At 42.0% G+C, this 26,632-nt stretch overlaps 2 protein-coding genes across 2 annotated transcripts; one reads left to right on the top strand and one right to left on the bottom strand.

Annotated features, from left to right (window-relative positions):
* Positions 1 to 7,022: 7,022 nt before the first annotated feature.
* Positions 7,023 to 21,961, bottom strand: LOC124133372 (leukocyte receptor cluster member 1 homolog). The gene is made up of 7 exons (XM_046497758.2): positions 21,821 to 21,961; positions 18,552 to 18,651; positions 17,489 to 17,704; positions 14,117 to 14,234; positions 12,945 to 13,038; positions 12,172 to 12,268; positions 7,023 to 7,475 (listed from the first exon to the last, which is right to left on the bottom strand). Exons 1-7 carry the CDS (start codon positions 21,841 to 21,843, stop codon positions 7,161 to 7,163), a joined length of 963 nt encoding a protein of 320 aa, XP_046353714.2. The 5' UTR covers positions 21,844 to 21,961; the 3' UTR covers positions 7,023 to 7,160.
* A 109-nt stretch (positions 21,962 to 22,070) lies between these two features.
* Positions 22,071 to 26,537, top strand: LOC124133371. The gene is made up of 2 exons (XM_046497757.2): positions 22,071 to 22,274; positions 24,144 to 26,537. Exon 2 carries the CDS (start codon positions 24,159 to 24,161, stop codon positions 25,803 to 25,805), a length of 1,647 nt encoding a protein of 548 aa, XP_046353713.2. The 5' UTR covers positions 22,071 to 22,274; positions 24,144 to 24,158; the 3' UTR covers positions 25,806 to 26,537.
* The last annotated feature ends 95 nt before the right edge of the window (positions 26,538 to 26,632 follow it).

Raw genomic sequence — 26,632 nt, 5'->3', positions numbered from 1 at the left:
GTCTTCAGCAACCCTTGCTTGTCTCCCGTGAAGATCCGGGTTAGATTTGGTCTTCAGCAACCCTTGCTTGTCTCCCGTGAAGATCCGGGTTAGATTTGGTCTTCAGCAACCCTTGCTTGTCTCCCGTGAAAATCCGGCTTAGATTTGGTCTTCAGCAACCCTTGCTTGTCTCCCGTGAAGATCCGGGTTAGAATTGGTCTTCAGCAACCCTTGCTTGTCTCCCGTGAAGATCCGGGTTAGAATTGGTCTTCAGCAACCCATGCTCGTCGTAAGAGACGATCGTGACTAACGGGGCCGGTTGGTCAGGCTCGATGACTTGGTTGATGCATACAATCGTATCTCAACTGCGTAGATCGATGCTCATGATGTCAATCACTGGATTGTCTCGATTATTTACATCCGTCATAGAGCTGGAATGTTGCTGAGTGCGGAGTTAAACAACAAACAATCAAACCAAAATGAAAAGCGCCATGTAATATAAAGTTAAAGAGTCAACTGTCGCGCCCGATGATTTGATCAGCATAGGCGCGATTACGTCGCGGACAGTCTACAACAACGTATAGGGAATGAACTTGATTGGACGGCATTATCCTTACGTAATCTAGGTATATGATAGGTAATTTACTATATAATATAGCTGTTAGAGTAATCTAACCTGTTAGAGTAACCTCAAACGCCTTTCAATTAGCGGTCCATAGCACGGTGAGCTCGCGGTGGACATAATTGAACTAAACACACTCCCTATTTCAGATAACAGCTATGGCTGCCATTTTTAAGTTTTCAAAATGTCAACGTTCCATCCCTGAAAGCAGAATCTCATGAATACCCCCAAACTGCAATACGCTTCATGTTTTCTGAGGCTACAGGTACAGAGGCTGCATTATTCATTGACATGTGCTGCATCGGCGGCCATTTTGAATTTATGAAAATATTACTTTGAGTGAGTGAGTTGGGTTTAACGCCGCTTTGAACAGTATTCCAGTTATATCGCGGCGTGTCAGCTTAATGTGGGAGGAAAGCCCGAAGTGATGCAGGCCTCAGACGTTTACCACTTCGGTGAAGCCCACGAGCACGGGTATGGTGCTGACAAACCTAGAAACATAATCGGGGCGAACCGGGTTTCGAACTCACAATCATAGGTTTCTGGCGTGCCCAAGGGACGCAACTCTGCACAGCGAATTGTGGCGCCTTGGACGACTGGGCCCCCATATTATTTTCATGTGACCATGGCCATACGAAACGCGTACGGAGGTTTGATATTGAAATGGCACGTACTTTTGAAGAACAGTTCTTAAATCATTGCCAAATGGACACGTGGGTAGAAGGGTGGATAGACAGATGGGCGACCGGCTAAAGACTATGATCCAAGGTCACTTTAACAATGACAAGGTGAGCTACAGTACTTCAGTATCTCCGATTAGGACGTTACGGCCACCAAACACCTCGTACAGTGAAACCTCCTCAGTCGGGACACCCGCTTTCCGGGCGCACTTGTTTAAATAGTTATTGAAGGTATTGCTCTTACACATCATCACACTCTTCATTTATACGGATATTTATTAATCCGTAAGATTTCAGTGGAAGCGATGCCGTCCGGATAAACGAGCTTTCACTGCAATACTTTCAGCCTGTGTCGGTCAACAGGCACTGGGTGAGACAATATGAGCGAGTGAGTGAGTTTTGAACACTATTCAGTTTCATATTGACTTAGGGGGCACTTACGGGGCACTTAGGGGGCAGTCGTCTGAGGCGCCACAATTCGCTGTGCAGAGTTGCGTCCCTTGGGAACGCAAGAAACCTATAATGTTGGTTCGAATCCCGGTTCACTCAGATTATGTTTTTATGTTTGTCAGCACCATACCCGTGCTCGTGGGTTTCATCGAAGTGGTAAACGTCTGAGACCTGCATCACTTCGGGCTTTCCTCCCACGTTTAGCTGACACGCCGCGATATAACTGGAATACTGTTATCAGCGACATTTAACCCAACATACTCACTCACTCACTCACTATAAATGATGGGACTACGTCTGTGGTCTAGTGGATAGAGCGTCTGCTGGTTCGACCTCCGGCCACGTCATAAAACAATACGTTAAAACATGGTACTTGTTGGGACCTGCCTGGCGCTCGGCATTATGGGGCTAAAACAAGGACTGGTCGGCTCGGAGTCAGTATACTGTGTCTGAGTTGGGTATCCAGGTTAAACTGCGGCATGGTATTTTAGTAGGTTAGCACTATTAATCCAACAGAAGTATGGACTAGTACAAGCAGCCACACACACACACACACACACACACACACACAAACACGCGCACGCACGCACACACACACACACACAGAGGTGATGGAACTATTACCACATCTCTTCTACAACTCGTTCACATTTCCACACTTACCGCGTAGCTTTGCATCAAACAAGTGTTTCATCAGGAAGAGTTCAGAATATCACGACTACGTCAAGGCTATCACAAGACAACACATTAAAACTCGATTAAAAACTCGAATATAATATACGAGGCTTTACTTACCTCGCGTGTGTGATGTGTTAGTTAAGCCACTAATCCCTCTATCCAGTAAGCATAAACCCTCCACAATGAGCACTGCTCACAAATTAACTGGCTAACACCGATTTGCGCGACAAAGCACTCTGGTGGAATGGGCCTGTATTCAGAGTCAACCAGTGATAGTATAGCTATTCGCTGTACGGTATGACCGTGGAATACTGTGTGCTGGAAAGTTTAAATAGGTAATAAATATATGCATACCTTCCGTGAATTCTTACACTCGGTTCATTCAGTTTAATGTCTCCGAACTAAGCTTTCCTTTTATTGGAACAGCTTACTTCAGAAAGCGCCGAATGTATTAGTGCAAATACATTTTCGAACCTAAGGTATTGTGTATGAGTTCATGAAGGTATTTTAAACATTCGGAAGCACGGGGTCCTGTCGTCGAAAGCGAAGCAAAGAGTTGTGCCGCTTAGTCGCGCCAGGATGTGCTGATGGTAGGTTGGAAACTCAGATTCTACCTTCGTTTGTTTATTTTCCTGAACAACATGTTGGCGAAACCATAACACTTTTGTCTAACCAGAACATCGGAGGAACAAAAGCCTACATGTATTAGTCATCTAAAATTTTAGTTCGTTATAACCGTAGTTCGTTACAAGCATTTCGACTGTCAGACATCTTGGATCAAGTCACGTTGCCTCTAGCCGATGCATTTTAGATACAGAAAATATCCACTTTATAGCTATAGCCAAATCACCGTATTACTATTGTTAATCAAGTGTATTATTTTAGGAGGACAGGTGTTTGTACCTAATCCTGTTAATCACCTGCCTTCAATTGTTTATAACCGCTTTTTAACAGCCGCACGTGGCCACGGATGTTTTGATTGGCTGATTGATAAAACATGAACAGACCAGATATTTACAGTTCGTTATTAAAATAAACATTGTTTGACAGACGACACACGGGACAACAAAGTGACAAAGTGAGTTCGCTATATCTGTTATTTCGATATAAGCATGTTCGTTATATCCATCAATTTTATAGAATTAAATATACTGCAAATGGCAGGTAGCGCGTTTGTTAAAAGTGTAGAGCATCCTAATGAGTGAGTATGGTTTTCCGCCGCTGTCAGCAATATTTTTGCAATATCATGGCGGGGGACACTAGCAAAAGGCTTCCCACATTGTACCCATGTGGTGGAATTGAACTTGGGCCCACGGTGTGACGAGCGAACGCGTTAACCACTAGGCTACCTCACTGCCCCTCCTTTATCCTAAAACCACAGCCTTCAACACTTGGTTATGCTACAAGGTGTTTTTCAAGGATGTGATATGAACATTTTGTTATACTCTTTTGGATTTGTAATACCAGGGTCTGAGTTAGAGATCTGACATTGAAAACATTATTGATCAAGTTTCTTTATCATATAATGGGTAGATTTCTCGGCAAGATAAAGTCAGAGGAGTGTGTGAGTGAGCTGGGTATAACGCCGCTTTTAACAGTATTCCAGTTATATCACGGCGTGTCAGCTTATTGTGGGAAGAAAGCCCCAAGTGATGCATGTCTCAGACGTTTACCACTTCGGTGAAACCCACGAGCACGGGTTTAGTGCTGACAAACATAGAAACATAATCGGGGCGAGCCTGGATTCGAACCCACAATCGTAGGTTTCTGGCGTGTCCAAGGGACGCAACTCTGCATAGCGAATCGCCGCGCCTTAGACGGCTGGGCCACCCCTGCCCTCTAAAGTCAAAGGATAGAAACGACCGGATATCTGAGGTCTTTGGTTCGATTCCCGGTCGCGTCCTGCCTGGCGCTCGACCTGGTTTCTTAGTGGGCGAGCAAAAAACCCCGCCCATTTCACCTCACCTCACCACCCAAAATCATAAAGACAACGATGTTTGATGTCAGAACTAGTATGCATAGGTTTAACATGTTGGAACCTTCAGGCCTTTTATCAAAGAAATGTTCTGCATGTCAGGATTAACAGGCCATTGTATCCACTTCTGGTGCCTATAACTGACCGACTCCCTTGGTACTGTGAGCACGGCTCGATTTGTGTGGAAAGGTGGCAAAAGCGGAGTAAAACCACTCACGTGCACTCACTTCCCACAAAACTGAACGTTAATGGAGTACGTTTCACATATTTTACGACCTCTTCAGGCAATAGGGCTTTGATGACATGCATCAACTAAGTCAGATAGCCCGACCACCGAATAATGTTAGTCGCCTGTTACGACAAGCATGGGTTGCTGAAGACCAAATCTTAACCCAGCTCTTCCTTGGGAAATCCTAAATACTTTTATGAGTGCAAAATTGAGATGAGGTGAAATGGGGTTTAACTGGCTTCAAGATTATTGCACTTATATAGTGATGTGCATGCACATGTGTGTTTGTGTGTGTGTGTGCGTGTGTGTGTGTGCGTGCTTGTGTGTGTGTGTGTGTGTGGCTGCTTGTATTAGTCCCGAGTAATGCCAGTTTTATAGTACTAGCCCACTGAGATACCATGCCGCAGTCTAACATGAATACCCCACTCAGACACAGTATACTGACTCTGAGCCGACCAGTCCTTGTTTTAATCCCCTAATGTCGAGTGCAAGACAGGGTAACAACAAGTACCATCTTTTAACGTCTTATGGTATAACGCAGCCGGGGATCGAACCCTGGACCTTCGACTCTCCCGGCGGACACTACCACTAGACTATTGAGGCAGTCGGCACAATTGAGAGTCAGGTGGTTACTATGTGTGACCTGGCTGAATGGGGGTCACCACGCCACTAAATGTGGATCTGTATTCATGCAGCCACTGGCCCAGACTTGCTTATTTACGGGCGGGGGTGTGATGGCTGGAGTATTGGTGACTGCAGTGTATCGTTCACTCATTAAATGGAAGAGAATTAGGAAAAACAGAACACCAATTTCATTACAGGCAGATTCCTTTTCATTTTACTACATACTGATGGAAAAATGCAAGTGGTGTGCCATGACTGCTTATGACTCGTATAAAAATTTCATGTTCAGCCATATAATAACCCGAGATTACAAGGGTAGATTTAAAAACAAATTTGTATGTAGCCAGCAGGGCTTGCTCCTTTTAAAAGTTACTGGTCCTTCTCCTAACTAACTGGTGAACCCGAGGTCAATTTCCTGGTGATTAATGAGCAAACAAAGATGTTGTTGTACACATTACAAAATGGCAGCCGGTTGTCATTCTACAAAGATATACAGAAAGACAGACAGATTGTTTATTTGAGTCTCACCTCACAGAAATAATTAAATAAATACATATAAAAGGACATAAAACTGAGCCACCCGTTAAGGGCTACGAGAGACTTAAAATATATCACAGTATGTACAGCATAAATATATTGGTGTAAAAGGGGTATGAAAATATACTACCCGTAACTAGCCATATAAAATATTTTTTCTTCGTTGGAGAATTAAAAAGCAGGTTTTGGCTGTAAAATATACATAATATTTAAAAAGTACAATAAGTTTATCAGTATTGCATACCTCTCGAAAGTTGGGATAGCTAAAATATCTAAGTAGAAACACTAAGCATACACAGAGAAGGGATGAAATTGTAACTAGCCCCCCCCCCCCCCCTCCAAAAAAATAAAAATAAATAAATAAATATGAGTTTCAGTTGACATGAAGTTTGGGGGCAGTTGCTTCATTTACTTCTTTTCAAATAAAGTTAAACACGGATGTAACTGAAAAATAACTACAACAATATTATATAATAATGAACACACAGTGCCTTTTAGAAAGTGGTCAAATGTAACAAATGTTATATTTGGGATAACACTTTCTGAGAAAAGTACCAGTTGTCGGAATTTCATTTTTGTGGAAGCCTCGGTGGCTGAGTGGGTTAGATCACTGACTTTGTGTGCTGGCGATTAGTGCCACACTCTGGCAGTGTGGGTTCGAATCCCGGACGGGACTCAACCCCAAGGCCTCTACTGTTAATCCTCCACCTACTATATATATTCTGTACAATGTCCCTCATTCAGTCTTGCTTGACAACGGTATAAGGATCTATACTGAAACATCGCTTTTACAGTATTAAAGAAATTGTGTCCACCTTGTCATCCGTCAACTTCTAAGTAATGCCTATCAAACAATATATCTAAAACAAGTATCTGTGGGGCCCCAGCAGAAATAGTGGGCTGTTATACATCTGCCTCATAAATAGATTAGTAGTGATGTACTGATTATCTGTATTGTACTGAAAACACTTGACAAGCACACTCACATGTTGTTCTGCCTTGTGCTTTATGATCCTCTATGATCCACATCATACTCAATCTCATTGGTTGATGGGTAAAAAGGCGATTATGCTTGTCGTAAGATGAAACGGGATCGGGTGGTCATGTCATCGTATCCCAATTACGTAGATCGATGCTCATGATATCAATCACTGGAATGTCTGGTCAAGACTTGATTATTTACAGACTGCCGTCATATAGCTGAATATTGCTGAGTGTGGCATTAAACAACAAACAAACAAACATTGGTTAATTCAAAGTGGTATTTTATTGACGACCAGCATCAATCAATCATGCACACATAAAATCCCCAACTGATAATACTTCCACTGAAACAGTCTCCTTCAAGGATCCATCAAATACTAAACTGTCATGTATATTTGCCACTTAGTCATACACATCAGATGGTCTGGATTTCTTCTTCGGCTGCCGAACAAACTCTGGATTATACTGGGAGTTATATTTCCGTTGCCGATCACTAACAGGTTCTTCCACAGGTTCGGGAGGTGCGTCTCCGCGTAACCTTGCCATCAGCATCTGCGTCTTCTTTCTCTCATCTGCCTCCCTCCGCAACCGCTCTGCACGTAGCTGATCCATGGTCCGGCTGGAGCTGCCGCTGCTGGAGCTTTTCTTCTTGTCCTTGCTGTGCCGATCCTTGTCCTTGCTGTGGCGATGATTATCCTTGCTGTGGTGCTTGTGTTTCTGAAAGCATGGGCAGGTACAGTTGCACATATCATGAATGTTGCTTAACCTTTTGTTTTATGTTCACATGGAACCGGGGCTTGTTTCACAAAGGGATCGTAGCACTGCAGCTGTCTTAAGTCCTAGTTAACATTGAGAGTTACAAGAGTCGTAGCACTGCAGCTGTCGTAAGTCTAAGTTAACATTGAGAGTTACAAGCGTCGTAGCACTGCAGCTGTCGTAAGTCTATGTTAAAGTTGAGAGTTACAAAAGTCATAGCTGTCCTAAGTCTATGTTAAAGTTGAGAGTTACAAGAATCATAGCACTGCAGCTGTCGTAACTCTATGTTAAAGTTGAGAGTTACAAGCGTCGTAGCACTGCAGCTGTCGTAAGTCAATGTTAAAGTTGAGAGTTACAGAGTCGTAGCACTGCAGCTGTCGTAAGTCAATGTTATAGTTGAGAGTTACAAGGGTTGTAGCACTGCAGCTGTCGTAACTCTATGTTAAAGTTGAGAGTTACAGAGTCGTAGCACTGCAGCTGTCGTAAGTCAATGTTAAAGTTGAGAGTTACAGAGTCGTAGCACTGCAGCTGTCGTAAGTCAATGTTATAGTTGAGAGTTACAAGAGTTGTAGCACTGCAGCTGTCGTAACTCTATGTTATAGTTGAGAGTTACAGAGTTGTAGCACTGAAACTGTCGTAACTCTATGTTAAAGTTGAGAGTTACAGAGTCGTAGCACTGCAGCTGTTGTAAGTCAATGTTATAGTTGAGAGTTACAAGAGTCGTAGCACTGCAGCTGTCGTAACTCTATGTTAAAGTTGAGAGTTACAGAGTCGTAGCACTGAAACTGTCGTAACTCTATGTTAAAGTTGAGAGTTACAAGAGTCGTAGCACTGCAGCTGTCGTAACTCTATGTTAAAGTTGAGAGTTACAGTGTCGTAGCACTGCAGCTGTCGTAAGTCAATGTTAAAGTTGAGAGTTACAGAGTCGTAGCACTGCAGCTGTCGTAAGTCAATGTTAAAGTTGAGAGTTACAGAGTCGTAGCAATGCAGCTGTCGTAAGTCAATGTTAAAGTTGAGAGTTACAGAGTCGTAGCACTGCAGCTGTCGTAAGTCAATGTTATAGTTGAGAGTTACAGAGTCGTAGCACTGCAGCTGTCGTAAGTCAATGTTATAGTTGAGAGTTACAGAGTCCTAGCACTGCAGCTGTCGTTAGTCAATGTTATAGTTGAGAGTTACAGAGTCCTAGCACTGCAGCTGTCGTAAGTCAATGTTATAGTTGAGAGTTACAGAGTCGTAGCACTGCAGCTGTCGTAACTCTATGTTAAAGTTGAGAGTTACAAGAGTCGTAGCACTGCAGCTGTCGTAACTCTATGTTAAAGTTGAGAGTTACAGAGTCGTAGCACTGCAGCTGTCGTAAGTCAATGTTAAAGTTGAGAGTTACAGAGTCGTAGCACTGCAGCTGTCATAAGTCAATGTTATAGTTGAGAGTTACAAGAGTTGTAGCACTGCAGCTGTCGTAACTCTATGTTAAAGTTGAGAGTTACAGAGTCGTAGCACTGCAGCTGTCGTAAGTCAATGTTAAAGTTGAGAGTAACAAGAGTCGTAGCACTGCAGCTGTCGTAAGTCTAAGTTAACATTGAGAGTTACAAGCGTCGTAGCACTGCAGCTGTCGTAAGTCTATGTTAAAGTTGAGAGTTACAAAAGTCATAGCTGTCCTAAGTCTATGTTAAAGTTGAGAGTTACAAGAATCATAGCACTGCAGCTGTCGTAACTCTATGTTAAAGTTGAGAGTTACAAAAGTCATAGCTGTCCTAAGTCTATGTTAAAGTTGAGAGTTACAGAGTCGTAGCACTGAAACTGTCGTAACTCTATGTTAAAGTTGAGAGTTACAGAGTCGTAGCACTGCAGCTGTCGTAAGTCAATGTTAAAGTTGAGAGTTACAGAGTCGTAGCACTGCAGCTGTCGTAAGTCAATGTTATAGTTGAGAGTTACAGAGTCATAGCACTGCAGCTGTCGTAAGTCAATGTTATAGTTGAGAGTTACAGAGTCCTAGCACTGCAGCTGTCGTAAGTCAATGTTATAGTTGAGAGTTACAGAGTCCTAGCACTGCAGCTGTCGTAAGTCAATGTTATAGTTGAGAGTTACAGAGTCGTAGCACTGCAGCTGTTGTAACTCTATGTTAAAGTTGAGAGTTACAAGAGTCGTAGCACTGCAGCTGTCGTAACTCTATGTTAAAGTTGAGAGTTACAAGAATCATAGCACTGCAGCTGTCGTAACTCTATGTTAAAGTTGAGAGTTACAAAAGTCATAGCTGTCCTAAGTCTATGTTAAAGTTGAGAGTTACAGAGTCGTAGCACTGAAACTGTCGTAACTCTATGTTAAAGTTGAGAGTTACAGAGTCGTAGCACTGCAGCTGTCGTAAGTCAATGTTAAAGTTGAGAGTTACAGAGTCGTAGCACTGCAGCTGTCGTAAGTCAATGTTATAGTTGAGAGTTACAGAGTCATAGCACTGCAGCTGTCGTAAGTCAATGTTATAGTTGAGAGTTACAGAGTCCTAGCACTGCAGCTGTCGTAAGTCAATGTTATAGTTGAGAGTTACAGAGTCCTAGCACTGCAGCTGTCGTAAGTCAATGTTATAGTTGAGAGTTACAGAGTCGTAGCACTGCAGCTGTTGTAACTCTATGTTAAAGTTGAGAGTTACAAGAGTCGTAGCACTGCAGCTGTCGTAACTCTATGTTAAAGTTGAGAGTTACAGAGTCGTAGCACTGCAGCTGTCGTAAGTCAATGTTAAAGTTGAGAGTTACAGAGTCGTAGCACTGCAGCTGTCATAAGTCAATGTTATAGTTGAGAGTTACAAGAGTTGTAGCACTGCAGCTGTCGTAACTCTATGTTAAAGTTGAGAGTTACAGAGTCGTAGCACTGCAGCTGTCGTAAGTCAATGTTAAAGTTGAGAGTAACAAGAGTCGTAGCACTGCAGCTGTCGTAAGTCTATGTTAAAGTTGAGAGTTACAGAGTCGTAGCACTGCAGCTGTCGTAAGTCAATGTTAAAGTTGAGAGTTACAAGAGTCGTAGCACTGCAGCTGTCGTAAGTCTATGGTAAAGGTGAGAGTTGCAAGAGTCGTAGCACTGCAGCTGTCATAAGTCTATGGTAAAGTTGAGAGTTACAAGAGTCGTAGCACTGCAGCTGTCGTAACTCTATGTTAAAGTTGAGAGTTACAGTGTCGTAGCACTGCAGCTGTCGTAAGTCAATGTTAAAGTTGAGAGTTACAGAGTCGTAGCACTGCAGCTGTCATAAGTCTATGGTAAAGTTGAGAGTTACAGAGTCGTAGCACTGAAACTGTCGTAACTCTATGTTAAAGTTGAGAGTTACAAGAGTCGTAGCACTGCAGCTGTCGTAACTCTATGTTAAAGTTGAGAGTTACAGTGTCGTAGCACTGCAGCTGTCGTAAGTCAATGTTAAAGTTGAGAGTTACAGAGTCGTAGCACTGCAGCTGTCGTAAGTCAATGTTAAAGTTGAGAGTTACAGAGTCGTAGCACTGCAGCTGTCGTAAGTCAATGTTAAAGTTGAGAGTTACAGAGTCGTAGCACTGCAGCTGTCGTAAGTCTATGTTAAAGTTGAGAGTTACAGAGTCGTAGCACTGCCGCTGTCGTAAGTCTATGTTAAAGTTGAGAGTTACAGAGTCGTAGCACTGCAGCTGTTGTAACTCTATGTTAAAGTTGAGAGTTACAGAGTCATGGCGGTATGATCGCTTTTTCAAATTGGGCCCTGGTCATAATATTATTGTTTCTGTATAAATAAAGGCTGTATTTGTGAGGGTCCAGGGAATCCCCGATAATTAATTGTTAGAGTCCTTGCAGGCAATATGAGGTCCTGTAAAGTAATGAAATGGTGTAGTGTGCTGTACGTTTAGATAATTACTTTATGATAGTCTGGAATGAATCAATGATCATGAAGACAGAGGTCGTGATTGATGGATGAAATGATAGACACCCATTACTGGTCCTGATGCAATGTAGGTACAATGACTATAATTGTGTCTCCCTTGGGATGCAATATGTTCTTTTTCTGTGTCCATTCTCATTTGTGTGTTGCGTAAAACCCTGTTGTCTAAATATAGATTTCAAGTCATAACTTAATAAATTTAAATGTTAATATTTCACTTTTCCCAGGATCATTTCTTGTGAAAGTGTCAACCTTATGAAGACGAGACACAAGCTTACCACATTCAAAATTACCATATTAAGATTTTGTGTGATTGCATGTTAATTTAGCTTATGCATATTTAATCCTTCACCAGTCCAAACAAATTGCACACTGTGTGTAGTGCAAAGAGTACTAGTAGGGTTAGAATAAAAAAATTTAACCATCTCAAGATATCTTTTAGCGAAAGATATGAAGGGCAAAGCTGAAGTTCTGAACAGTTATCTCCCTTGTACAGGAAGTGCACTTTGTAGCACTCTTGAGAAACCCATGGATGCTTACAGATCAACAATATCTTGATCTGAATCTTGGACTGGAACTTGCTAGATCCTGGCACAAGTAAGGGACACAACTCTGCACAATGAATTACCGCACATTAGACCAATGAGCCCTGTTTACAGTGGGAAGGATGTAGGGCAACCGGACCTAAACCATTATTGTTGGATACGGCCATTATTGGCAGTCATTATTGAACCAGAGACAGATTGTGCCCCAAAATGACGAAACTGTTCTCACCTTTTCCTTGTGGTGCTTGTGTCTTTTCTTGTGGACAAATTCTTTCATCTTGTTCATTGGGTCCAGGTGTTCTTGTCTTTTACGTTCCTTCATGGACCTGGTTAAAGAAAATAGTCCTCTTGCATTCAAAATTAACCCATTTAGCCAGTGGTAGATCTATGGCATAACTGGCAATCGTTAGTTAGCCTTGAAAACTCTTCCGTAAACAGTACTACATTGATGATATTCCCAGGAACTAAGTGTAAGAAATGTATGTTCCCCCTCTGCTCTGCCCATGCAGACATAAGAACAGCAAAACTTGCTTTTTGAGGAACATTGCCAATCTAGGGGGGGGTTTGGCTTCAACACAAGGATTAAAATAAGCGCATTTTACATCATTTTGAGAGGAAAAATCATGGAATTCCGGGAATCCGAGGAAAATTCTTATGTCTGCCATGTCAGACCAACATTCACTGGTCCCTGCTGGCATACAAGGGACAGTAATATTGAACATGTTGAAAGCAGTGAAGCATAACAAAGATAACATCATGAACATATAACATGTTTAGAAACTTAAAATTTATAAAACAATTCTTTGTTTGGTGGGAGGAAAACCCGAAGTGATGCAGGTCTCAGACGTTTACCACTTCGGTGAAACCCACGAGCATGGGTATGGTGCTGACAAACCTAGAAACATAATCGGGGCTAACCGGGATTCTAACCTGGGATTCTTGCGTGCCCAAGGGATGCAACTCTGCACAGCGAACAGCGGCACCCTAGACGACAATACTTACTTCAAATCAAATTTCTTCTCTTCCTCCTCCTCTTCTTCCTCGTCATCCCGCTTCCTCTTCCTCTTCTGTGGCACCAGATACCAGGGGGCAGATTCTGAAGACACATTAATGTGGAGACTTTGTAGATTGGAATATGGCCCAGATGACACAACGATGATATCTTGAGTCAAGGTTGTTTATTCGGTTATATATTGGATAACAAGAGATGTATGTGCGCACACAGCAGCACTCTCAACCAGACTAACGTCTAACTGCCATTCCTCCAGCAACCTACCTACTTACATCATATATACTATCACGTAGAACATTACTAACCAGTTACATGTTACCCTGGTGCCATCGATGCGATCACTCACTGGGCGCTGCCATCTTAAAAGGAGTCTCGTTCTCGCGAGATCTCGTTATATTTATGAACTAACTTTTAACATTTAACAACTTGTAGAATCCCAGATATACATGATATGTTAGATGTTTGGAGTCAAGCAGTAGGTCATCAAAAATTTTCGCTTGTACATCCTGAATATTTCACTAAATATATCAAATCTCAAACTGACTAAGAAATGACCTACAAGGAGACATACATGGGGTACTGGGGACTTATTCTGCCCCAGAATCTCCACAAGGAGACAAGCATGGGGTACTGGGGACTTATTATTCCCCAGAATCTCCACAAGGAGACAAGCATGGGGTATTGGGGACTTATTCTGCCCCAGAATCTCCACAAGGAGACAAGCATGGGGTACTGGGGACTTATTATTCCCCAGAATCTCCACAAGGAGACAAGCATGGGGTACTGGGGACTTATTCTGCACCAGAATCTCCACAAGGAGACAAGCATGGGGTACTGGGGACTTATTCTGCCCCAGAATCTCCACAAGGGGACAAGCATGGGGTACTGGGGACTTATTCTGACCCAGAATCTCCACAAGGAGACAAGCATGGGGTACTGGGGACTTATTCTGCCCCAGAATCAACACAGGGAGACAAGCATGGGGTACTGGGGACTTATTCTGCCCCAGAATCTCCACAAGGAGACAGGCATGGGGTACTGGGGACTTATTCTGCCCCAGAATCTCCACAAGGAGACACACATGGGGTGCAGGGATCGCTGTTTATGGACTACATCAGACAGGTGGACAGATATCTGTCCGTGGGGTTGTGGAGAAGCTTACCCTGAGTCTCCACTGCACTCTGACCCAGGTATGTCAACAAGCCGATGCTCTTCTCCCACTTCTCCTTCTCAGCCTTCTTCTCCGCCTCATGTTCTGCATTGGTACCGTGTTTCTTCATCTGATGACAACACAAGGGACTACAAAACTACAGCCACCACATCTCAAGAACTTTCACACTCTCCAAAGATAGTAGTTTCAAGTTAGTATTGGATTGGATTGGATTGTTGTTTAACGCCGCACCCAGCAATATTCCAGCTATATGACGGCGGTCTGTAAATAATCAAGTCTGGACCAGACATTCCAGTGATTAATATCATGAGCATCGATCCATGCAATTGGGATCGATGACATGCATCAACCAAGTCAGCGAGCCTGACCACCCGATCCCGTTAGTCGCCTTTAACGTCAAGCATGGGTTGCTGAAGACCTATTCTACCCCGGAATCTTCACGGGTCTTCAAGTTAGTAGTAATGGATACTGACCTGACTTTTGTATTGCATGCACTGCGATACGTACGCCGTCCTTGTGGACTGGCAACTCTAAAAATTCCCAGTTTTCTCTCTCATTTTTAATATTTCTAGATGAAGTCGCTACAAATATATGTTTAACCTCAAGCTAAATATTTCCTTGCACTGAATAAAATAATGGGAAACCCTGATGGTAACAGACAAGCTGACGTCTTTCGAAAAATATACATACCGTATTCGACGTAATAAGCGCCCTGCTCTAATAAGCGCCCACGGCAATAATTGCTAATATATTGGCTAGTGAACAATCTCAATTAGCACCTCTTCCAATTGATTAATGTACACAAGACTTATTCATTTGTGTATAATACGCACTCGTGTGTTATATGCACCCTTAATTATGGGCAATTAAATCCTGGAAAAATATATCTGTCGTATATAAACATTTCAGGCTGTCAGCATAAACCATGAAATTTACGATCTTTCAACTCAAAATACTATTCTAATAAGGGCCCCCTGTTTCTAATTTCGAGAGCGCCCTGGGCGCTTATTACGTCGAATACGGTATTTGAATTTCGCCAATGTTTTGTTCAGCAACAAAAACTTATAAGGAACTTTATTTGCTGGTCCACAGGGACTGGCAGTAACATGATTTACCGGTCAAAGCCTAATTTTACCGGTAAAAACTTGTAATTACCGGTAAACGGGAACACTGATATTGTATGCATAGTTTTGTCTGTAATTTGTTATGAACCTGAATAAAAACAGACCCATACATCAGACTTCGCCCACACATACTGTATTTTGTCTGATATTTTGTTGGATGTTGCTATAGTCACAATGCACGCGTAATACACACATTATATATAGTCACATATGTCAACTTTGCCAACAACATGAAAAAAGGAATGATTTTGAAAAACACAACATACCAGTCATTTCCAAATGTATCATGATATGGTATCATTGGTATTTCAAACCATAGAATACTATTAATACTAGGGCTGGCTATCAATATAGATAACAGAGGTCGATAATCGCTTAAAAAATATTGATAAATTATCGATAAATATATATCGGAGAAGGAACTTTAAGAATATATACAAGAAAGTCCTGAAAGAAATCAACAGATTGCACGCAACAGGTGAGCAGTGACACATTTATGCAGGGAGTGCTTTGTGGACATTAAAGATATAACAAGAACAGTTGCTCGCCGTCTTTGGCAATTGCCATTATTCACAATGACAAGTAAATTTCTGTAAATCTAAACTTTATTTCACCATAATAGTTTATGTGAGTTATTATCAATGACAACAGTTTCATATCAATAATCGTGAATATTTCATCCCATTGATGATAATTCTGATTATCAATCTTTTTAGCCAGCCCCAGCTAATACCACTCAACTTTACAAATAGGATCCAACAGTGTTTTCAAGCAGTTTTATCAAGACATTTGGATGGCCAAAATAGCTTCATGTACATCCAAGTACAATATCAAAATATTCAAGTCCACACACCATATCGATCATGTTATGGACTAATTCTTCACCATATTTACTGCATCACACATTATCAGAGAAAAGAATAATTTGTAATACCGTATTCGACATAATAAGCGCCCAGGGCGCTCTCAAAATTAGAAATAGGGGGCTCTTATTAGAATATATATATAGTTCAGAGAGTGTAAATTTCGTGGTTTATGCTGAAATGTTTATAAAAGACAGATATATTTTTCCAGAAATTAATTGCCCATAATTAAGGGTGCATATAACAAACGTATTATGCACGAATAAATAGCCTTGTGTACATTTATCAATCAGAAGGGGTGCTGATTGGAATTGTTCACTAGCCAGTATATTAGCAAATATCGTCGTGGGCGCTTATTAGAGCGGGGCGCTTATTACGTCGAATACGGTACATTTATTTTATAACAGCAGAACTGCCAAATTAATGGCCTTTTCAAACCATTTTATCCAGTTTTAAGTTCTATTAAAGGCAGATTCAAAGATTAGCTGTCACACACTGTACCTAAGTTTTGGTATTTAAACAGGGTCTTTTTTTTCTGTTTGTTTAACACCGGACTCAATATTCCAGCTAAATGACGGCTGTAAATAAAAAGTCTGGACCAGACAATCCAGTGTTTGATATTGTAAGCAAGGTTCCACACCATAGTAGCAGGAACCAGGTCACCGAGCCAGACCACTCTATCAATTTTGTCACCTCTTTAGTTACGACCAGCATATGTGGTGTGCGTGCATGCGTGTCTTTGACGGGACGAGCCAAACCCTTAAGGACTCATCTTCCCGAGGCAAGTGAGTTAACTGACTATAAAAGTCCAGTTTCCACCCTTGCTGAACTAGGCTGGTATTATGGAGTTACATTTTGGCTGGGCTAACGAGTCTATGCATAGTCCAATCAAAATCGTGCACCGAAATCGAAATCCGGTTTGTAAAATGTCGTGCAGATTTCTGTCTATTGCAGGATTTGCAAAGCATGTGCATCGCCAACTCGTTGTCAACAGATATTTTCCAAGTCTTTTCATGTTTTTAATCAAGGTGCTCACGTGATTTGATGCACTTTGCTATGTAACACCCGTTTTATCGCAATATAGATCTTGATTATCAATCAGATCATTTTGACCTGGCGGCACCATTTTGTTTGAAACAAATGCAAGTGATATGACAGGTGGAACCTGATTGGTCCATATGAGAGGCTTAGAAGGGACAATACTCGTAATAACCACTGGTGGCGCTACGGTCGAGCCCAGGAATTGCAGCCTAGTTCGGCAAGGGTGGAAACTGGACTTTTATAGTCAGTTATCTCCCTTGCCTCAGGAAGGTGTTAACGTCTAAGCTAAGCCACAGCCCCTCGATAGCACTGAACAAATAATTACAAATCTTTACCCCATCTTCTATCTCCTTGAAAAAGTTGATGTGTCGGGGCAGTTCATCCGTCTCTACCACAGCTGATGACTCAGTCTCTTCTCCCCCTCCTGTCCCAGCCACCCCCCTCAGCTCCCCTTCTCCCTGAATGGGTCCTTCCTCTAGCTGATCCGTGGGGGCATCTTCAATACGCAACTTGGCTCGCTTTCGGAGCAAGTCAGTTCTGGCTTCTTGCTCCTGAAATAAGAACAGCTTATCATTGAAAAATCTAATCAAAACAATATGTGTGAACAGTCCGGGAAGATCTGGTATAGCATAGGTCTTCAGTAATCCTGTTAGTCGCCTCTAACGACAAGCTGAGTCGCCTCTTATGGCAAGCATGGGTTGCTGAAGACCTAGTCTACCCTGGATCTTCATGGGTTCCCACAACTGAACACAGAGTGATGAATGTTTCAAAGCGAAACATTACAGAAGGCCTCACATAACAGACATGACGGCTCTACATTGAATTTGGAATGGAGTGAGTGAGTGAGTGAGTTTGTTTTAACGCCGCCTTTAACAGTATTCCAGTTATATCACGGCGTGTCAGCTTAATGTGGGAGGAAAGCTCGAAGTGATGCAGGTCTTAGACGTTTACCACTTCGGTGAAACCCACGAGCACGGGTATGGTGCTGACAAACCTAGAAACATAATCGGGGCGAACCGGGATTCGAACCCACAATCATAGGTTTCAGGCGTGTTCAAGGGACGCAACTCTGCACAGCGAATCGCGGCGCCTTAGACGACTGGGCCACCCGTGCCCCCTGAATTTGGAATGGAACCTACAGTATGAGGTTTCCGATACTAAACGTGTTTCAAAACCAATACCATGCACACAAGTGGAATAATATGGTCCCTGTGTCTCAGAAACGAGTACCCCTAGTTTTGTTGCTGACAGGCATGAATCTTCAGCAGATCCTGGCACCATGGGCACATCTAAGGGATGTATCTCTGCACACCTTGCAGCAAATAGTACCTCCACAATTTCAAGTCTTCAAATGTAACTTGTAATTGTACACTGTCTGCGATGAAAATTGATTCTTACAGCAAGAGCAATCTTCCTCAGCCTCTCTTTCTCCTCTTCAGCAGCTTTCTCTTCATCTTTACGAACTCTCTCGATATTCTTCTTTGTCCGCACATGCCAACTGTAACACACAACTCATTGTGAGTGGAGACTGGTATATTTAATGAATCACAAATGTAAAGGCTATAACCCTTTGGATCACTGTATCAGTCAAATTAAAATCAGATCTTAGTTCTCGCTACCGCTAAACAAAGATCTGAGGACATCCCATTACGAGTCATGTTCAGACCGACCTTTCGCGAACTTTGACCGACCAATGGAATGACTGACAGGAAGTCGAACTTAGCCAATCAGAAAGCAGCTTTCGTGTGCTTTACGGCACTAATTTCAAATTGGCGACTACGCTTCGAAACATATTTTGACAAATTCTCGATTACAAATTGAAACCTGAACAAAAGAACATTCAGGAATGGCTAATAGATGGGCTAGATTGTATGGATTCAATCGTTTAGCCCTTAACTATCATTCGGAATACCCATTGTTAAAGTTTTCGAGGTTGCATGATTAGGAATCACATTCTGACTGTCACTTTCATGATCTGGTAAGCGACGCTCTGATTGGTCATACTGCACAAATTTTTTATCGTCATTTATAACTCAAAAACACATTTGCCACATAATAATTCTATATCTCATAAATCAATATTTAACTCTATTTCCCAATTTTGGTTGTTCACTATGAATTTTGTCTGTGAGTTTGGTGTCTATGAATAATCCATGGCTACGAATTAGGTTGGTTACAAATTCACCTTCAGGCAGCTCCTATCAGTGAGGTGAGGTGAGGTGAGGTGAGGTGAGGTGAGGTGAGGTGAGGTGAGGTGAGGTGAGGCGAGGTGAGGCCTACCAGTTGTAGGTTGCGGTAATTTCGTAACCCAAACTAATTTGTACTCCTATAAAATGCGTACCCCTAGAAAATATCTAACACTAAACATAAGTAACTTTGTAACCCTATTTCATATATTTCTAAATATTTGTTTATAAAACAATATTATTGTTCAACAAAAGGTTTCCAAACATACTTTTCAGACAGCCATATTTATCAAGATAACGAGTGATGTCAAAGTGGAGCATAAATAAAGTTTATGCAATATACATAATATTCCAGCAAGGCCTATATGATAGCTGTCTGAATACAATGACTGCATGGTGATAAATTTGTTTTGTGAAATCTCAAAATCAACCTGACGTCAGGGGTCATCGAGTGTGCATAAGCTCCTCCCAGTGAACTATCGTCTCTACACGCAATGTCATTGAATAAGCCCAGCGATGTTGAGAGTTTTATATATTTGTCTAATAACTATAGCCTGCGACGGCGCATTTTATAGCAAGCGATAGTTAATGAAAGCCTTTTATTTTCAATGTATTTTTTGGGTGTTTTTTATTGTAATTCAAGTGGCTAAAATGATAATAAATGGGAACTAATATACAGTCAAGGGACACCATGCCTTCCTGTAACCTTCGTAAGTGTCCATCACCTATTCGACCCTTTTTGTTCAGTTCTGGTAAATAGCAACGTTAGAAATTGGCACTAGTCCTGTAGTCCTTGCCAAACCGCCTAATAGTTACAGTATCACAAGGACAGTAGAAATTTGTCACGTTTAAGGGTTTTGGACTAGTGGACTAAATATGTTAGTTTCTACCCCTGAATAGACGAGGTAAATTTGCACTAAGTTTTACAGTGTGGAGTAGCTAAGTCGGTTAGCTGTCAGGCAAAGGTCGCAAGTTCACATCCAATGGATTCTCACAAAAACTGGTTGCTTGTCTTTGAGACACGTAACCTATGTCTGAGATCATCCTCACGAGAAGCTGTGGTACTGTATTCTAAAGGTTCTCCAATCTAGCTATGGTCAACAGAAAAAACCCATGGATATGTTTTCCTTATTCAAATAAAGGCAGCAATGCAGTTTAACAGGCACAGCCCGAGCTCTACCATCCGCTCAATTACCGCGCCATAGTGCCACCGCTGTCTCACTATACCGTTACTGTTCCTCACGCTCCAGTGACAGACACTCGCTTCCATCCATCACTCCTTTTCGGTCTTAGGGAAACTTACACGTCTTTATGATCCAACACTCCTTTTCGGTCTTAGGGAAACTTACACGTCTTTACGATCCAACACTCCTTTTCGGTCTTAGGGAAACTTACACGTCTTTACGATCCAACCCCTATTTCCGGTCCTTAGGGTTAGCTTGCTTTGGGCAAGGGTTAGCCATAAATTCTTACCTTTTCAAGGGTTAATCTGGTTAATCCGATTGGTGGGTCATGTTGACATAAACAATGGCGGGTGATTAAGATTAATGGGAGAGCGGACCATGACGTCACATGCATGCGCAATTCATTGTTAACTGAATTACGCATGCGTGTTAATGGTGTGCTAATGAACCATTAAATGTGCACTGTTTACACGTAATAGCGCTTGTGGTCCAGTGGTAGAGCGTCGGCTAATTAACACATTTATAAGCCAAGCTGGTGAACAGCCTCCACTGCGCTAATTGGAAATGAAAAAGGGCGCCCTTTAAAGTGTACTACTCCCAAATAAAATATCTGCCTTACGAATTTACATTAAATCTAAAATAATATCTTCAAGGTCTCTGATATCTTATAAAGAGTAATTCTTTTCTTATTGCAAAGGGTATGGAAATTACTTTTGATTTTGTGTACGAAATTTATTATTTATAGCGGTAAAAATTTGTTTGGGTCATGTATTGAAAACGTTTTTACGGTTTAGGGTAGGGATGGGACGGGTAACTCGGGTATCTTGGTCGGGTGTGTACTGAGTAGGACCTGGGTACCCACAGGACTGCCCGGACCCGTGGTTGGTCATGTGATATATTGTTTAATGACAAAAAATATTGTATCTGAATACGTTTTGCCAGGGCTATGCTAAAAATGTTCCTAATCGAACATTTTGAGACATCTCCTGAGACCTACAGTGGGTACCCGGGTAGGGGGGGGGTAATAGGGTGGTGGGTACTCGGGTAGTAAATTCGGACTCGTCCCAGCCCTAGTTTGGGACCCAAATACTGCAGTCTACCCGTCTTTTGGATTGTGTTGAAAGTTTTTTCAGGTGATGCTGGGTGATCCTGTGTCAGTGGGGAGTTGTGGGTGTTTGTAAACACTGTCAACACAATGTAAGCAAATGAATAATCCAACAAGAAAACAATGTGTAAATAGTAACATTGCAGTTTCAATGGATTTTGTTAGTCTGAAGTAATATAACGTTTACGATACCTTTTATGGGGTAAGATATTCATTTCTATCCAAAAGACTTCGGGTAAGGTCAACGATTTACTTCCTGTTTTACAGTTCAGCACTAAACGTTTGGCGGTATTTGATTGGACAAAAATAAACTTCTATATTGACAAGTGATGTCACGGATTGTTGTTGCTTATGGTCGTATCTATTTTACACGATTGCGAATAGCGTAAGAACAGGTGAAAAACATGTTCTGTTAGAGTTTTATTCGAGCAGAAATGGAATTTAACACTCGTGACATACTGTTACATCACCTTCACTAGCAATGATTATTTCATAACTCATTCGGATCGATTTGGAGTGGAGTGTTGAAATCGTTACCTTATTTCGCAACAGGGGTGCAAAGACGAAGAAAAACGGAACAGTCTAGTTGCACAAAATACGCATACAAGACGTTATAGAAATGGGACCTTCAACACGCTGCTAGGAGGTTAGCTTGTCTTTTAATGAAGTTAGATCAATAGATGAGAATATTATTTGATATTACATTGTAAATCAACGAAATCTTATTTTGTTCTATTACCATGACTACCAAGATTAGGCCTAAACCAGAGAGAGAGGCGAGGTTCGCAAAGTTTAATAAGACAGTTGGAACTTAACATGTCAAAGGGGCACTAATCTCTGGCTTCTCGGCTGTCTGACACTGGCCTCTGGGGCTCGCTTGATCCCGTGAGTCGATTTGCTCGCTAGCTCAACTGAGCGTGACAAGAGACTGGGTTACCGTCCTCAAGCACAGCTGAATAAACTTGGAGGCAATATTTGTTTTACGCATTTTGGAATACTGATTGCTTACCCGTGATCTAAGAAGATTTCGACAAAGGGCGCATGTTAATTATTTTTTTCAGCCTAAACAAACAGACAAAAAGAACGGTGGAAATTTATACCCCTGATGCTTATAGTTTAATATAAATACAATGTATCCCTGCAGTGAAAGCATTTTCAGATTGCGTGAATAATATGATTACTACTCCCTTGTTGTCATCCACGATTTCTGGTATAACCCTACACTTGTGTATTTGTTGTCATTCACTTGATGCTCAGTTAATGAATTTATTACAGGTATAATTAGTGGTAGCACTTAGTAATATTTCAGCTATATGACAGCAGTTGTTAAATAATACTGTAAACAGGGAATTTTTTGCGACCGTTTTATTATTGCGAGTTTTGCGAACGAGACTCAATCGCAAAAATTAAAAACCCAAAAATAAGTATAAATGATACATAAGTACTTTATTCATTGCAACACGTCATCAAATGTTGAAATCATCAACCAGAACCACAAGTTACTCAATAAGTTAAAAACACAAATGAATGCAGAATGGTCACACAATACATCACAAATGACAGTGTAAACAGACCAATTAGTGTCTTCTTATATAGTTTGCATTCAAACTCACAGTCATGACACTGAGTTGAGTCAATTATCGTATTTGATAATTGGTCGCAATCCCTTCCGGTCAACTTTCCAGGCCAACTCAGATTAACTAGCTTCGGAGAGAAGCTGTTTGGTAATCAAGGGGTCATCTCAACACGGCAACTCGCAAAAATATCTCGTCGCAGTATTGTCTTTGGTGTGGTATTAGCAATATTTTAACGGCGCAGAAATAAAGCTGTTTACAGTAGTCCAAAACCAACCTGCGAGGACTAATTGTTTTAAAGGTTTTCCATAGATGTGTTATCAAGAACTGTATTATTTACTTCAGCCTCAATTATTTACACAAGTCTTGAGAACTGCCAAGATGTAGTCGAAATATTATGGCTTAAAACAACATTCATTCACTCATAATTATGATGACATGTTGGAAAATAGTTTTATCCTACAAACTGATGTCTCATTTTTTTAGAACCATCAAGCCAGCATGTCCAGCTTCATGAGAGCGGAAGGCCCGGGGTTCGATCCCCAGCCGCGTCATACAAAAAAACGTTAAAAGATGGTACTTGTTGTTACCCTGTCTGGCGCTCGGCATTAAGGGGCTAAAACAAGGACTGGTCGGCTCGGAGTCAGTATACTGTGTCTAAGTGGGGTATTCATGTTAAACTGCCGCATGGTATCTCAGTGTGCTAGAACTATAAATCGACATCAGTCCGGACTAGTACAAGCAGCCACACACACACACACACGTGCATGCACGTCGCTATATAAGTGCAATAATCTTGGACGCGACGTTAAACCCCATTTCACCTCACCTATTCATACAAGTCTTGAGAACTGCCAAGATGTAGTCGAAATATTATGGCTTAAAACAACATTCATTCACTCATAATTATGATGACATACTGATATCTCATTTCTTTTTAGAACCAACAAGCCAGCATGTCCAGCTTTATGTCAAGTGCTGCTGAAGCACAGAGCATCCCTCTCCTTCAGATGACCAACCCCAGCACAGCAGATACCATCCAGGATACGTTCTTGTCATGTCCGATCTGTTACGATGTGTACAGGCAGCCGAAGTGCTTGCCTTGTCTGCACACATTCTGCTGCCATTGCCTGATCTCCTACATGCAATCACAAGAAGTGTATGGCGCCAGGCGAAAAAGGGGTTTCCCATGTCCCGTCTGCAAGCAGTTTATTCAAATTGAAAATCATCTTGGTAGCTGGAGCGAGTGGGCAGAGGAGTTCCGAAATAACTTCCTGATACAGAATATGATTGATACGATCCTTCAAGAGTCTGATCAAGGAAGAACGGAGACCGAAGATGGAAGCACAGAAGATAGCGCCACCAAAGTGGCAACCCCATCAGCTCCAACCTTTGCAACCCCATCTGCTAGACCCTTTGCAACCCCATCTGCTAGACCCTTTGCAACCCCATCTGCACCACCGGCGTCGTTCGACATCGACTCAGCCACTTCATCCATGTTCGAGAGTGTCCCTCAGCAGCTGAGATATCGACCTCGATTCAACCCGAGGCCTGACTCCCCTGACCATCCATCCGGAGTATTTTATGGCAGACAAAACTCTACCAGCATGCCGGACTTGAACCAAGGTAGTCACTCACCTGCACGTAATACAAATGCTATTTCTGCTTTTGCAAGCAGATCTGCCACAGTCATAGCACTTCCCGCCTCTAACACGCCTGTATCTTATACAGAGACGTCCTTGAGAATAAACAAAACCTACGAAATGGCAGCCAGAAGCTGGTCAGATTACAAACCTCCACGAATTTGTGATATTTGTTGTCTTCCCAAACAGAACAGTGTGTTGGTGATTGATTATGACAATCGATGCGTGAAGTTCATCAAGGATGTATTCCTGGGCCGGAATGTTACCACCTCCAGTGACATGGTACTTGGGCGGCCCTGTTGCCTAGCAATACTGGATGAAGCGTCCGAGAGCCATATTGTGGTCAGCATCCTTAACAGGAGCAGGCTGTACTTTATGAGAGTGCCTGAGCTTGAGGTTGTGAACATTATGGAGACATCTCGTCCATACCGTGGCGTCGCAGCCCTGAATCGAGATACGATCTTGGCTGCCAGTCCAGGAGACCCATCCTGCGTGGACATTATCCACATCAACCAAAGCTTTAGGCTCAGATCCTGCACCACAATCTACAGGACAGGAAACTTTGAAGGTTCGTGGAACTACGACATATACCAACCTAACTTCATCACGGTGATGTCTCCAACAACGTTTGCAGTGTCGGACGCTCAAAGGAAAAGTCTTGTGTTCTTTCAGATAGAGGGAAGGAGAAAGGCAGTGAAGAAATTCACGTTGACGCCTCCTGAACACCAAAGATTCCGTGAGCCAGCTGGCTTGTGTTACCACAATGACAGCATGTATATCGTGGACAAGGATAATCATGAAGTCAACAAGGTCACTTTCGGAGCCACGGTTGTGTGCGAGACGGTTCTCAAGCAGCGGGATGGCGTGCTTAAACCGTCTTCTATTTGTGTTGGGCCTCGTGGTGAACTCTGTGTCAGCAACTGGGAAGGGAAGGTCACCATCTTTACAGCACGTACGTAGAGAAGGATGCAAGATACAGCTGTGGACACACAACCAATAGCACAACCGGAAATGTGGTATTAATACAGGTACCACACCAGTGGGATTTGCTGCTATAGTATTTGAATCCTTGGACACCCTTTAACTGTTGACATATGGTTTTGACAAGGGCCCTTTTACTTTCGAGCTTAATTTCACTGCTCACAAATCTGCATATGCTACAAGGGTTGATGGACGACTTCTGAAAGAAGGAATTCATAACAATGAAAAGTTTCTTGTGGGCATTACATGGAGATGTATTTTTTCAGAAACTTGAGACATTTGAGCAAATTGTTTCGCCGTGACAAGTCAGTGAAATAGACAGGGTTCTGTGACCTTTTGAAAATGGACAAACTTGAGGAACCTGTAGTGTTCAAGTACTTGTAGACTGTAGTCACTGGAATGATGATGATGATGATGATGATGATGATGATGATGATGATGTGTGTTCAGTTACAAGATATTTTGTATTCACATTGGTAAGTTTGGCATTTCCAAGTGTGAATATGAAATACTGTAAATCTTGAAATTAACGCGAGCGTGAATTCAATGCGAAAAATGTGAGTGGTCTTTACTCACGTTATTATTTAATACATCACATTTATATCAACAATAAGACATTTTGGATAGAAGAAATACCAACTTAGACATACGCTGAAAACAAACAACTATGTATTCCAGATCACTGTTTATTGAGCAGCACTTGTAACAAGTACATAACATATGTCATTCAAACACTAATAACATCCTGTGAATTGTCACTGCTGGGGTCAAGACAAGAGTTCTACTCACTTATGTCATCACTGATC

The sequence above is a fragment of the Haliotis rufescens genome, unplaced genomic scaffold, assembly GCF_023055435.1.
Source record: "Haliotis rufescens isolate VD_foot unplaced genomic scaffold, xgHalRufe1.0.p SCAF_21, whole genome shotgun sequence".
Lineage (NCBI taxonomy): Eukaryota > Metazoa > Mollusca > Gastropoda > Lepetellida > Haliotidae > Haliotis > Haliotis rufescens.
This window is presented reverse-complemented; position numbering and strand designations above follow the sequence as displayed.